The 14,655-nt window shown below is 36.4% G+C and overlaps 1 protein-coding gene across 1 annotated transcript; it reads left to right on the forward strand.

Annotated features, from left to right (window-relative positions):
• The first annotated feature begins 1,274 nt into the window (after positions 1-1,274).
• Positions 1,275-12,259, forward strand: LOC123883693 (subtilisin-like protease SBT2.2). The gene is made up of 10 exons (XM_045932598.1): positions 1,275-2,216; positions 2,667-2,826; positions 3,186-3,583; positions 4,079-4,174; positions 9,444-9,516; positions 9,680-9,962; positions 10,228-10,559; positions 10,671-10,941; positions 11,224-11,505; positions 11,638-12,259. Exons 1-10 carry the CDS (start codon positions 1,996-1,998, stop codon positions 12,072-12,074), a joined length of 2,553 nt encoding a protein of 850 aa, XP_045788554.1. The 5' UTR covers positions 1,275-1,995; the 3' UTR covers positions 12,075-12,259.
• Positions 12,260-14,655: the final 2,396 nt, after the last annotated feature.

Below are 14,655 nucleotides of genomic sequence, written 5' to 3' on the forward strand. Positions count from 1 at the left end.
AACATATAGCAATATTACAATTTGGAACAAATCTTTGACTCACGCTAATGGTTATAACGTGGATCCATATTTCTTGCTTAATCAATTATCATCAATCAAATAAGAAAGACTTCACAGGACAATTAAGTCTTTGGGAGGAATCAATTTGGTCATAGTGGATGATATACACACTCCTAAATTTTTAAATACAATTGTCTGTTCGAGCCTTCCAAAACACAAGTTAAAGTTGTGATTAAAATATCTATTTTTTTTATAAAATAAATTCAAAATAGAAATTATTATTATAAAATATGATATGATGAGGACTAAAATCACCCGTAAAATAAACAAGAGATTAAATTAAAAAAAAAACAACTTAGTAAGAGCATTTCAAATAGTATATCGCTTTAGGTATATGCTTCACACATTCCTAACAAATGAACCCTACAATGTCATGTAATATTTATGCAACTTATACGTATTTTGTTCCGATGATAATACTACGTTGGGTATACTATATTACTAACAAGTGATCCTTCTATATTTATTTAATTTAGAAGTTATTTAAATTGATATACAAACAAAAAGGTAATATTAAATTGATGATACTTACCTTAAATAATGTACCGTATCATCAATTTTGATACCCTCCATGTCACGTCATAGAACTCCGATGATAAAAATAAATAAGGTACGAATCATTAACATATAATACTCTCTTTGAATCCTTGATACTCTTAGAGCATCCATAATGGAGAACTCTAATTTTGAGTACTTAATTGAGTCTCACGTGGACACATCGCTTATTCCACATCAATTCAAAAATATCTGTGGGTCCCATAAAAAATAATATTTTAATCTAAAGTAAGGTGGGTCCAGGAGGAGAGAGAGTTCTTATGTGAGAAGTGGTACCTAATAGGTACTGTTTTGCTCCAATAGTAGTACGTAATAAATACCATGAGTACCTAATAGGTATTACATCATTAGAAATGGTCTTATCAGAGATGCTTTAAGAATTAAAAACACATTTGAGGAGTGCTAGCAACACACTCTTTAACAAACACACTCTAACACACTCTCTTCTATTGGTTAAAATTTATATGGGGCCCATCAAAGTTATATAGGTCCACATTTTTTTATGGGACCCATGTGAATTTCAACCAATAAAAAAGAGTGTGTTGAAGTGTATTTATTAAGGAGTGTGTTGCTAGCATTATTCAACACATTTTTCCTTTTAAAAGACACAAAATAAAGAAGCAAAAACCAGCAAAAAGTAAAAAATAAAAAAATAAAATAAAAAGGCAGTTGTCATTACACATGTCACGGGAACACTGCAACATACAAAAAATGACAACTAACGACCCTAATTTGTCCAAAACTGAATAAATCCAAATTAAACGTTCATTTTTTCTCATTCACACAATCTATTTTCTTCTTCTTCTTTTCTTCTTATTTGTTTTTATGATTAAATTAAACAAAAATTAAATTAATTCAAATTCACAAAACCCAAGAAGAACAAACACAACCCCTTTACTTCCAGATTCTCAACTAAACTAAACTCTTCAACGGACCTGGATTCAATGCATTCAATTATCCATGCATTCATGCATTCATGCATTGTGAGTCTTTAGATGCAAATTTTGGTGGCCCAGGTTTAAAAATGAATGATTGTGATTAACCTGCGGTCAAAATTTGACTGCAGGGAATCCAATTCCCTCTTCAACACCTCTCTCTCTCTCTCTCTCTCTCTCTCTAAACTCAAAAGTTAACAAAAGGGGTTCTTCTTCATTCACTCACCCAACAAAAGTTTCTTACTTTATATCTTTTCTTACTTCTTCATCTTCTATCTCTCTAAAATAAATCACATTGCTATTTCATCAGTTTAGAAACTATAAAGTCTTGAACTTGAGTATGATGCATGTGAGTTTGTGAACAATTCTTCTCATTTTCTTCTATATACTTGTTGGGTTTGCTTTGAATTCAACTGGTTCATCTTCAGTCTCCTTAAAAACCCTGATGGGGAAACATCATTTGGTGTTGTTTTTGTTGTTTTGTTTGATGTTTTTTGTGCCTTGTTTGTGTCAAAAAGACGGTTTGGATAATGTTACTACTTCTGTTTATGTTGTTACTTTGAAACAAGCTCCTACTTCTCATTACTATGGTGGTGATTTGACAAGTTTGAATGATGAAAATAATGGCTTCAAAGATAATGGAAGAACTCAATTTCAGAAACCAAGGTATTATCCTTCTAAAAGCTTTGATTTTTATTAGTGGTTTTTGTTTAAAATTATTTATTATGGCTTATTTTGCTGTTTTCTTTCGTCTTTTTACCTTGTGTTTTGTCTTACTATGTCTTGAATTTTTTGTTGTATTTGATTTGGATTTTATGTTCTTAGTTTTTTTCAGATTAAAGATGTTTAGCTTTTTCAATTATTTGGGTTTTTTTTTTTTTTTAAATCCCAAATCATTAGGCTTCTTGTGGAAGATATGCACTGTTTTGCTAAGATGATGAAAATTGATTATATGATTGATTAATGCTTATCATCTATAAATGATATTTTGATGTATTGTTTGCTTTAAATGAATACTTATAGTTATTAATGATACTTCAATTTTTCAGTATTTTGCATCATCCTTTGTTTACTTTTAGCAATTTCAAGATTTTTGTTGCTGCTTTTTGTTTTTAGGTATGGCAATATTTCAAAGACAGATAAGAGATTTAGCTCTTATGTTACCCGAGTACACGATTCTTTGTTGAAGAAAGTGTTGAAAGGAGAAAAATATCTGAAGCTCTATAGCTACCATTACCTTATTAATGGATTTGCTGTGCTTGTTACCCAACAGCAGGTATGATGAAAATTTTCAGCATCATGATTATGTCCACATTTTGTAAAGACATGCTATAGCTATAGGAGTACATGCTTATTTCTATTTATGATTTGACTTCAGCACCTATGAAGCACCGACACGAACACTAGACACAACACTGACACGTTGACACTAGCAATAAACCGAGAAAATGGAATAATTAAATTTAAATATAACCACATTTGTGAGTGTCATGTTGGTGTTGGACACCATGCACCTTTACTGAGAAGTGTTGGTGTACATGGTTCAACTATGCCACTTCTATAATTTTTTTTTATTTTTTTTTAATTTACTTGAACAAATGTATGCTTGACTTTTGAGTTTATTGAATCATGAAGGCAGGGAGACTATCAAGGAGCAGTGACGTGGCCAATGTGGTTTTGGATTTTTCTGTTAGAACTGCAACTACGCACACTCCACAGTTTTTAGGTCTTCCACAAGGAGCATGGTCTCAAAATGGTGGGTTTGAAACAGCTGGAGAAGGAATTGTTATCGGGTTTGTTGACACGGGCATAGATCCAACACACCCTAGTTTTGGTGATAGTAAATCTGACCATCTGTATCCTGTTCCTGCTCATTTTTCTGGTATCTGCGAGGTTACTCGTGATTTTCCATCTGGCTCTTGCAATAGGAAACTTGTTGGGGCACGTCATTTTGCAGCATCTGCCATAACTAGAGGAATATTTAATATGACTCAAGACTATGCTTCTCCCTTTGATGGCGATGGCCATGGCACGTGAGTTTTTGTCATTTTGAAATTGGCATTATGTTTGGTTCTAGTTGATCCTGATTAATTCCATTGATCTTCTAATTGAAAACTTGATAAGGATATATTAATTTTTTGTTGTCATCTACTTTAATATATGAATTTTCTATGGATTTGTTTTTCTATATCTTCAATCTGGTTTTGAAGTTTTCTCTCTTCTATTTCAACATCGATGACCTATGTCTTGTTTCTATTTATTTTAGTTTTGAGCTCTTATGTGTTTTCTTCTGTTCCTTGGATCTTCAACAACTTTTTGGAATAAAAAAGAATCATTTTTGGGAGTTGTGTTCAGGAATTGCCATGCCTCAAACGACTTTAGTCATTCCTTGAAAATGAAAGCGTTGTCAAACTGCTTACAATCGCAACATAATTAGTAACGTTTAATTGATCCACACCACAAACTTTGATTTGTTGAACTTTCTTCTCCTTTAACTAAATATCCATTTCGATGTGTATCTTACGCAGGCATACCGCATCTGTAGCAGCAGGAAACCATGGGATTCCAGTGATTGTTGCTGGACATCACTTTGGGAACGCTAGTGGGATGGCTCCTCGTTCACAGTAAGTAATCTGGAACTGTGACCAAAGTTTTGTTTTTTGTGTTATTATCATTGCTTTTAACACTTGTAACAATTTCTTGGATCCATAGTTATACACGATGTTATGGAGTCGTTTGTTTATCTATTTCATCTCATCTTTACATTTTTACGTATGGCTTACTGTAAGAAATTAGGGCTGAATGAATAATTTCTGATATATATTAACATTGAGAGGTACATAGAATATATACAAAGTTTCTATGCTAATTAAGGAAGGAACTGAATAAAGGAGATCTCATCTAATCATAATAATCTAATCTGTACACTAATAGAAGGGATATTATTTATTTCCTAAATAAACATATTTCTAATTATTGCAAGATTTTCCACACTCCCCCTCAAGCTGGTGAATAGGTGTTATCCATTCCCAGCTTGGATATAATCCTTTCAAAATTGTGGCTGTTTAGTCCCTTTGTTAGAACATCTGCAAGTTGATTTTGACAAGACACAAATGGTGTGCATATTAAGCCATTGTCAAGCTTTTCTTTGATGAAGTGTCTATCTGCTTCAATATGTTTGGTTCTATCATGCTGCACTGGATTATGTGCTATGCTAATTGCAGATTTATTATCACAATAAAGCTTCATTGGTTCCTCCCACTTTATCTTCAAGTCCTCAAGGATGATTTTCAGCCAAAGGAGTTCACATATACCTTGTGCCATGGCTCGAAATTCTGCTTCAGCACTAGACCTTGTTACCACACTTTGTTTCTTACTCTTCCAAGTCACAAGGTTTCCTCCAAGGAAGGTACAATACCCTGTGGTTGACCTTCTATCCACAATTGACCCTGCATAGTCAGCATCTGTATAGGCTTCAAGACTAACATTCCCATTTCGTTTGAATATAATTCCTCTCCCTGGGGTTCCTTTAAGATACTGTACAACTCTAAGTGCAGCTTGTAAATGATTTTCCTTAGGGTTGTGCATAAATTGGCTGACTAAACTCACTGCATAGGCAATATCTGGCCTAGTGTGAGATAAGTATATAAGTCTGCCTACAAGTCTTTGATACATCTCCTTGTCTACTGCAGCAGCTTCTTCTGCAATCCCAAGTTTTAGGTTCGAATCCAATGGAGTGCTTGCAGGTTTGCAAGCTGATTTCCCAGTTTCTTTAAGTAGATCTGTTATATACTTCTGTTGAGATATAAAGATCCCTTTCTTTGAGTGAGCTACCTCAATTCCCAAAAAATATTTCAGCCTCCCCAAAGTCTTGATTTCAAATTCATTGGCCAAGCATTGACCCAACATTTTCTGCTCCTCAACATCATTTCCAGTTAGTATGATGTCATCCACATATACCAATAACACAGTTACTCCCCCTGACTCTGAGTGTTTGATAAACAATGTATGATCTCCTTGACTTTGTTTATATCCCAGACTTGTCATAACTTTCGTAAATCTGCCAAACCATGCCCGTGGGGACTGTTTCAGCCCATACAAGGCCTTTTTCAATTTACACACTGTGTTGGCAGCACCTTTTCCACCATATCCTGGAGGCAACTCCATATAAATTTCTTCTTCAAGTTCCCCATGTAAGAAGGCATTTTTTACATCAAATTGCTGCAAATCCCAGCCATAATTAGCAGCAAAGGATAATATCCCTCTTACTGTGTTCATTTTGGCAACAAGAGCAAAGGTTTCCAAGTAATCAACTCCATAAGTTTGTGTGAAACCCTTGGCTACCAACCTTGCTTTATATCTCTCAATTGAACCATCAGCCTTGTATTTGATTGTATATACCCACTTACACCCAACTGGTTTCTTCCCTGTTGGTAAAGTCACCAACTCCCAAGTATTATTCTTCGGTAAAGCTTCCATCTCTAAATCCATGGCAAGCTTCCATTTTCTATCAGATAAAGCCTCAGATAGGGTAGTAGGTGTTGAAGTGGTGTTTAAATTTGTAAGGAAGGCTCTATGGGCAGGTGAGCAATTTTTAAAGGATAGGTAATTTGAGAGAGGGTAAAGAGGGTGCTTAGTACATTCTCTGGGGTTTTTTCTAATGGCAATTGGAAGGTCATCGTTTTTTGTTGTTGCAGGTTCATTTGGTAAGTCAAAAACTGAAGGGTGCTCAGAAATTGTTAACTCATTTGGTAAGTCAGAAGCTGAAGGGGTATTAGAAATCGTTACCTCATTAGGATCTTGATTATGGGTGGACTCTTGAACCTGCGTAGTGTCTGGAACAGCCTTAAGTTTTCTAGAATAAACCAGATTTTTTTCATATCTGACATCCTCAATTTCAGGTCTGGATTGTTTGGAATGGTTGGTTTCACTTTCAGAGTCCACACGCTCGGGTTGAGTAGCCTGCTCAAATTGGCTAGCAGGTTCGAATGTCAAATCTGAAAAAAGGTTTTTCTCATCTTCCCTCAAGTTCTCCCCCTGAAGATGAGGTTGACTAAAATAGCTCTCATGTTCATTGAAGGTAACATCCCTAGACACGAAGAATTTTTTGGATGGGGGGTGATAACACTTATATCCTTTTTGTATAGAAGAGTACCCTACAAAGACACACTTTAAGGCTCTAGGATCAAGTTTTCCCCTATCTGTACTATGAATATGAACATATGAAACACACCCAAATATTCTTGGTTTGAGATTATTTGTTGTAGACAGACACGGGTAGAAGGAGGATAAGGCATCCATAGGACTTTTTGATTCTAGAACTCTAGTAGGTAGCCTATTAATCAGGTGAGTTGCAGTGAGGACAGCTTCTCCCCAAAACGACTTTGGGACATTATTTTGAAATAAAAGGGCCCGGGTCTGATTGAGAAGGTGCCCATTTTTCCTTTCCGCCACTCCATTTTGTTGTGGTGTTTTAACACAAGAAGACTCGTGGATAATGCCCTCTTTTTGACAAAAAGAATTAAGTACATTATTGAAATAGTCTTTGGCATTATCTGATCTAAGTCTGTTGATGTTAGCGCCAAATTGATTTTTTATCATGGAGTGAAAATTTTAAAAAATGGAGCTGACCTAAGATTTATGTTTAAGCAAAAACACCCATGTGACACGGGTGTAATCATCTATGAAAGTTACAAACCACTTAGCACCAGACACATTTGGAACATTAGAGGGACCCCACACATCAGTATGAACAAGATAAAAAGGAAAAGTACTTATTTTATTGCTCATTGGAAATGATACACGCTTGTGTTTGGCAAGCTCACTCACCTCATAATGAAGACTCTCAACATCTAACTTAGAGAAAAAAGAAGGAAATAACATTTTTATTATTTGGAAGGAAGGATGTCCTAAACGACAATGATAAAGGAGAATTTTTTCCTTGTTTGTCAAAACAGGATTGAGGGAATGCGGTAAGTCTTTCTTGGAAAATAAATCAGGATCTTCTAGATAGTAAAGGCCATTCCATTCTCTAGCATGTCCAATCGTCCTCCCCGAAATCTTGTCCTGTAACACACAATCATGGTTATGAAAAATAACATTACATGACAAGTCTTGTGTGAGTTTCTGTATTGATATCAGGTTAATAGCTAATTTTGGAATATGGAGAACATTTTTTAGGGTCATTGAATGATTAATTTGGACATCCCCTTGGCCAGCAACAGTTATAAGAGTGCCGTCAGCAGTGGCAATTTTCTTGTTGCTTGGACACGGAGAATAGGTACAAAAATGGCGAGGTAAAGGTGTCATGTGGTCAGTGGCTCCGGAGTCTAATATCCAACAGTGGTTAGAGGATGCATCTGAGACATTTAATCCAAAAGAAATTGGAAGCTTATCATAATTAAGAGATAAAAGTTTACCTGAATATGCCAAGGAGCTGGAACCTGATGGTTTCTCTAGTTTACTCAAAAAATTCTTCATTTTCTCAATTTCCTCCTGGTTAAAGTACACAGTTTCAGCAGATTTATTCCCTTCAGCAGCCATGTGGGTATATCCTCCTTTTCTTTGGAAGCTCCCTTTGTGTCCCCATGCTTTATCTCTATTTTGTGGTTTTCCATGCAACTTCCAGCAATTTTCCCTAATATGACGAGGCTTGTGACAATAGGTACACCGAGTATCATCACCTTTCCTCTCAATATTTGTTGATTCTCCCTTTCTTCGGCCAACACTCATTGTTGTCTCCTCTCCTTTGTTAAGATCAGCCATCATAGCTGAATTCTCAATTATTGGAGTGTCTAACATCAGACTCCTTCTGCTTTCTTCGCTTCTCACAATGGCTATCACTTCATTAAAGCTTGGAACTTCCTGTTTTCCCAATATTTGAATTCTAACTTGGTCAAATTCAGAGTTCAAACCAACCAGAAAGTCATACACCCTGTCTTGCTCAATGAACTTCTTCAGAATTGCTGCATCTGCAGAGCACTGAGTCTTTATGACCCTATAATGATCAAGTTCCATCCATAGTGCCTTTAGCTGATTGGCATAATCAGTGACAGTTCTGTTTCCTTGCTTTGCTGCCAAAGTTTTCACCTTTACTTCATACACTTGAGCATCATCTTTGGCTTTGGAATAACTTTCCTCCATAGCATCCCAAATCTCCTTTGCTGTACTTAGAAACATGCACGTGTCACTGATGTCCGGATCCATGGAGTTCCACAACCATGCCATGATCCTTGAATCTTCCTCATCCCATTTGGTAAAGTTGGGATCATTCTCCTTAGGTGCAGCATCCATTATATGCTTCACTTTTCCCTTTCCTTTCAAGATTGTTTTAATGAGTTGAGACCATTTGAGATAATTTTTCTCATTCAGCCTGTAAGCAGAATGAATATTCTGCAATTCTCCGGGATTTTGAGAAGGGACATCTCCTGTCTCAGATTTGGTCTTCTCCTCAGGGGTTCCAGATCCAGACATTGTATAATAAAAGAAGGGAAAAATTGATGGTTTGAAATCCAATTCCACCAATAGAAACTGCAGTAGCAGTTTAAGAAACTATGTGCTAAAAAATGCACAGAAATTCGCAACAGCAATGAAGGCTGGCGTTTTTAGGGTTTCATCATGCAGCGGACAGAGGCACCCAGAACGGATACTCTGGTACCATGTAAGAAATTAGGGCTGAATGTATAATTTCTGATATATATTAACATTGAGAGGTACATAGAATATATACACAGTTTCTATGCTAATTAAGGAAGGAACTGAATAAAGGAGATCTCATCTAATCATAATAATCTGTACACTAATAGAAGGGATATTATTTATTTCCTAAATAAACATATTTCTCTAATTATTGCAAGATTTTCCACACTTACATTACATTTCAATTTTGTACAGCATTGCCGTTTACAAGGCACTATACAAGAGCTTTGGAGGATTTGCTGCAGATGTTGTTGCCGCAATTGACCAGGTACATAAACAGTTAATCTACGTTGATATTGAATTGGACAAGTTATTATTATGTGCAAATAATTTCGTTTTATGTTGCATTCACAACTCATTTTTCTGAAATTGGACCTAGTTTTTCTTTTCCTTTAAGTCTAACAATAGTATGTATTTATGATTGTTTACAGGCAGCTCAGGATGGTGTCGACATAATAAGTTTATCGATCACTCCAAATAGGCGTCCGCCTGGTGTTGCAACTTTCTTCAATCCTATCGACATGGCGTTGTTGTCAGCTGTAAAGGCTGGTATTTTTGTAGTACAAGCGGCTGGGAATACCGGACCATCACCAATGAGTATGTCTTCCTTCAGTCCATGGATTCTTACTGTTGGTGCTGCCTCTCATGACCGGCTTTATAGTAACTCAATATCTCTCGGAAATAATGTGACCATACCTGGAGTTGGACTTGCGCGTAAGTTTATGTTTTTCTATTCATGGTTAATATCTAAAGTTCAGTTCTAGGAAAAATTTCTGTAATTTTTTAAACCGGTAGACTATTTTCAGATATAAAAATAGGGGGACTAAAGTCGTCAATCAGTAAAAATTGCGAGATATAAAAAAGTGTATTTATACATAATTTTTTTATATGCAATTATTATTTATTCAGTACCAATATATCTACGGAGTCTGATTTACGACCGATTTTGTTATTTTTCTTTTATTATTTTCATCATCAGCTAGCACAGATGAAAACAAACTTTACAAACTAATTCATGCACACGATGCTTTGAGCAATGATACATCGGTCTCTGATGACATGTATGTTGGTGAGTGTCAAGATGCAAGCAAGTACAATCGCGATTTGATCAAAGGGAATCTTCTGATCTGCAGCTACTCAATTCGATTTGTGCTTGGCATTTCCACGATCAAACGAGCGACAGAAACAGCCCAGAACGCTAGTGCAGCTGGTGTTGTCTTCTATATGGATCCTTATGTGATTGGTTTTCAACTTAATCCGGTTGCAATAAAAATGCCTGGCATAATAATTCCATCTACAAATGACTCAAAGGTGAATTCTCCATTACTCTCTCTCTCTCTCTCTCTCTCTCTCTCTCTCTCTCTCTCTCATGTGAGGAATGATCTGATTGCTGACAGTTTAATTTTCGTTTCAACTGATCAGATTTTAATGCAATACTACAATTCGTCGTTGGAAATAGATACGGTTTCGAAGAAAGTTGTTAAATTCGGGGCTGTTGCTGCAATCTGTGGTGGACTAAAAGCAAATTACAGTAACACTGCACCAAAGGTTATGTATTACTCTGCCAGAGGACCGGATCCAGCGGATAGTCTTCCTCGCCAAGCAGACATTTTAAAACCCAATTTGTTAGCTCCTGGAAATTTTATATGGGCAGCATGGAGTTCTCTTGGCACTGACTCAGTTGAATTTCAAGGTTTGTAACTACATAAGTTTTTTTAGAGTGAACATTATGAATTAACCAAAATTGCAAAATAACCATCAAATGTGGTCCTCAAACGTGTTTTTTTACGTTTGTTAGTTTTGTGTTTCATTAGTTAGTTTGGTCCATCAAATTACATAGTGGCACAATTTAACACATTTAGGGACCGAAATGAGTGTTTGCTCATATTTTTAACATAATAACATTCTTTTAATATAACGATGTATCTTACGATTTTTTGTGTATGTTGTTAATTTGAAATGTGAATATTATCAGGGGAGAATTTTGCAATAATGTCGGGCACAAGTATGGCTGCACCACATATTGCAGGTCTTGCTGCGCTTATTAAACAAAAGTTCCCGAATTTTAGTCCTGCAGCCATTGCTTCTGCACTTTCGACTACTGCTTCTCAGAATGACAAGAGTGGCGGACCAATAATGGCTCAGCGTTCATACGCTTTCCCAGATCTAAGCCAAACTCCGGCTACTCCTTTTGACATGGGAAGTGGTTTTGTGAATGCAACTGGAGCATTGAATCCGGGTTTAATCTTTGATACCAGTAAGTCACTCAGGCATTTCAATAATCACATTTCAATGAAAGTTATCATGTTTCATTATACAAAAATGCCATGCAAATTATGCTACAATTGTAATGAACTTGGCTTCTGAGTATGGAATATGTTGTTTGTAGGTTATGACGATTACATGTCATTTTTATGCGGTATCAACGGTTCAGCGCCTGTGGTACTAAACTACACCGGTCAAAACTGTTTACTTTATAACTCAACTCTATATGGTCCTAATCTAAACTTGCCGTCAATCACTCTAGCAAAGCTAAACCAATCCACAATTGTGCAAAGGACAGTTCAAAACATTGCTGAAAACAATGAAACTTACAGTGTTGGTTGGAATGCTCCTTTTGGTGTTTCAGTGAAAGTAACTCCAACACACTTTTCTATCGGCAACGGCGAAAAGCAAGTCTTGTCTGTGATCTTGAATGCGACCACGAATAATTCTGTTGCCAGCTTTGGAAAAATTGGTTTGTTTGGTGATCAAGGTCATGTTGTTAACATTCCTCTTTCGGTTATTTATAAAATCTCATATACTAACATCACTACTAGTAGTTAACTAATAGGGATTGATTTTGTTGTTGTTTAAGTAATTAATTTAGTGTTTTTGTGTGTTTCTTTTGTAGTAATATTTGGTGTTCTTAAATGGATTAACTATTTTTTCATTCATTATTATGTAAAGGTATTATAGGTTTTTATTGTATAAAAATAGATGTGATCAAAGTACTTGATTCAGGTTTTACTATCTCTTGCAGGATGATTTTTTATGCTTGATTTATGGTTTTGGATCGACTGCTGTAGTAGTTGCGTGCAGTAGTCGATCTAGGTCGTCAATTTATGATCCAATGGTTCAAATTTATACAACATAAATTTAATAGTTTATTACGGTAAGTCCTTAAAATTTGATCGGACGGCCAACAACAGTTACTGAGCATGCAATAACTGCGTTAAATCCAAATCCTTGATTTACTATCTCTAACATGTGACATTTTTGTGCCACTAATCAGTAAGATGGGAAATACAGTTTGGAACTGGTAGATGTTTAGAATATGTACAGCACTACATAAACAACATAAATCATATTCTTATGTCATAACTCATAAGTATACTAGCACGGGTGTTAATACTCTAGCAAGAACGTCAAAATTGTATGTCAGTCACCACATTTTAAGTCTATACCATGTTCTATTTCTTTATGATTAATGAAATGTTACGAGTTTGTTATTGTAAAAATAAATAAATTATATTTGTATATAGTTGCATGAACTTAAGAAACAATAATAAAGAGAAAGAATGCTTTTAAAAATTGATGCAGCGTATGTGATGGAATGACACAAAGTATTAAAACCTCGTTGATTCTAAGAATACCCGAGAAATTGATAGCACGAAATTGAGAGAATTCTCAAATTTTATTACGTAAAAAGATCTCTCCTTGTTATGACGGCAAAACAAATATAAATAGTGTTAATGAAATCCTAATGAAGAAACAAAACAAACGAAATTACAAAAATACCCCAAAATTTAGGTTAAAATAAAAACTGCTATTTTGAAGTGTGGGCTTTTGTTGTAATTGGATCTTGCACTACATCATCCTCTCCGGGGTGGAAAAGATTCGCCCTCGAATCAGAAGCCATCTCATCTGCGGAAGAGGACACATCAATAGAGTACGGTATAAGGTGCTTGACATTGAAGACATCTGAAGTGTGAATATGACTTGGAAGCTGCAAACGATAAGCATTTTGGTTGATCTTTTCAATAATTTCCAGCGGGCCAATTTTGCGAGCAGCAAGCTTGTTATACTCATGAGTAGGAAAACGATCTCTTGTCAAAATTGCCCAGACAGAGTCACCAACAGAGAATTCAACTGTGCGGCATTTCTGACGCATGCAACTTGTATTTTGCAGTGGACGCAATTAGTTGGGAGTGTGTTTGTTGGTGTATCTGACGAAGTTGGTCCATAAACTCAACTGTTGTGGCACAGGGGCGCACCTTGCAGGGAAGTGTCAACAGATCAAGGGGACCACGAGGAGCCAAGCCATAAATAACCTCGAACGGACTGTAGCCAGTGCTGCGATTAACGGCATGGTTGTGAGCAAATTTTGCTTGAAAAAACTTGACGTCCTAGGATTTAATATTGTCACCAACCAAACTCCGTAGCAAGTTGCCTAAGGAGCGATTGACCACTTCAGTTTGACTGTCGGTTTGTGGGTGATAAGCACTACTGAAGTTGAGGGTAGTGTTTGCCGAACGCCATAGACTACGCCAAAAGTGACTGAGGAAACGAGAATCACGGTCAGAAACAATGGAGGATGGCAACCCGTGTAAGCGGTAGATCTCGCGAAAGAAAAGTTGGGCTACATTAACAGCATTAGAGGTGCGTTTACAGGGTATGAAGTGCGCCATTTTGGAGAAGCGATCAACCACAACAAAAATTGAGTCACTGCCACGCTGGGTACGTGGGAGGCCAAGCACGAAGTCCATGCTGATATCTGTCCAAGGCTAAGTAGGAATAGGAAGAGGAAGGTATAAACCAGCATTAGTAGAAAATCCTTTAGCCATCTGACAGACATGACAACGTGCGACAAAGCGATCAACTTCCTTGCGCATAGATGGCCAAAAAATATGAGCTAGAAACAAGATGGAGAGTTCGATCATGACCGACATGATCCTCATTGTGCAATTCCTGAATGATTTTCAAACGCAGGCTGCTCACAGGAATACATAGTTGCAAACCACGAAAAAGAAATCCATCTTGTAATAAGAAATCAGTACGCTCATCATTCTGTATTTTTAACAAAACTTTGGCAAAGAAAGGGTCAATAGCATAGAGATCCATAAGCGAATCAAAACCTGGGACTGTGACTCGTATTTCAGCAAGGAAATTGTGACGGCGACTTAGAGCATCAGCCACCCTATTAGAAACACCCGCTTTATGTTTGATTACAAAGGTGAACTGCTCCAAGTAAGCAAGCCATGAAGCGTGACGCTCAGAGAGCTTTGGTTGGTTACCAAGGTATTTAAGAGCATCATGATCAGTGAAGAGGACAAATTCACGGTGGAAAAGATAGTGGCGTCAGTGTTTCACCGCTTGAAAAATTGCATAAAACTCCACATCGTAGGTGCTGTATCGAAGTTTGGAA

Source organism: Trifolium pratense, linkage group LG5 (genome assembly GCF_020283565.1).
Source record: "Trifolium pratense cultivar HEN17-A07 linkage group LG5, ARS_RC_1.1, whole genome shotgun sequence".
NCBI lineage: Eukaryota > Viridiplantae > Streptophyta > Magnoliopsida > Fabales > Fabaceae > Trifolium > Trifolium pratense.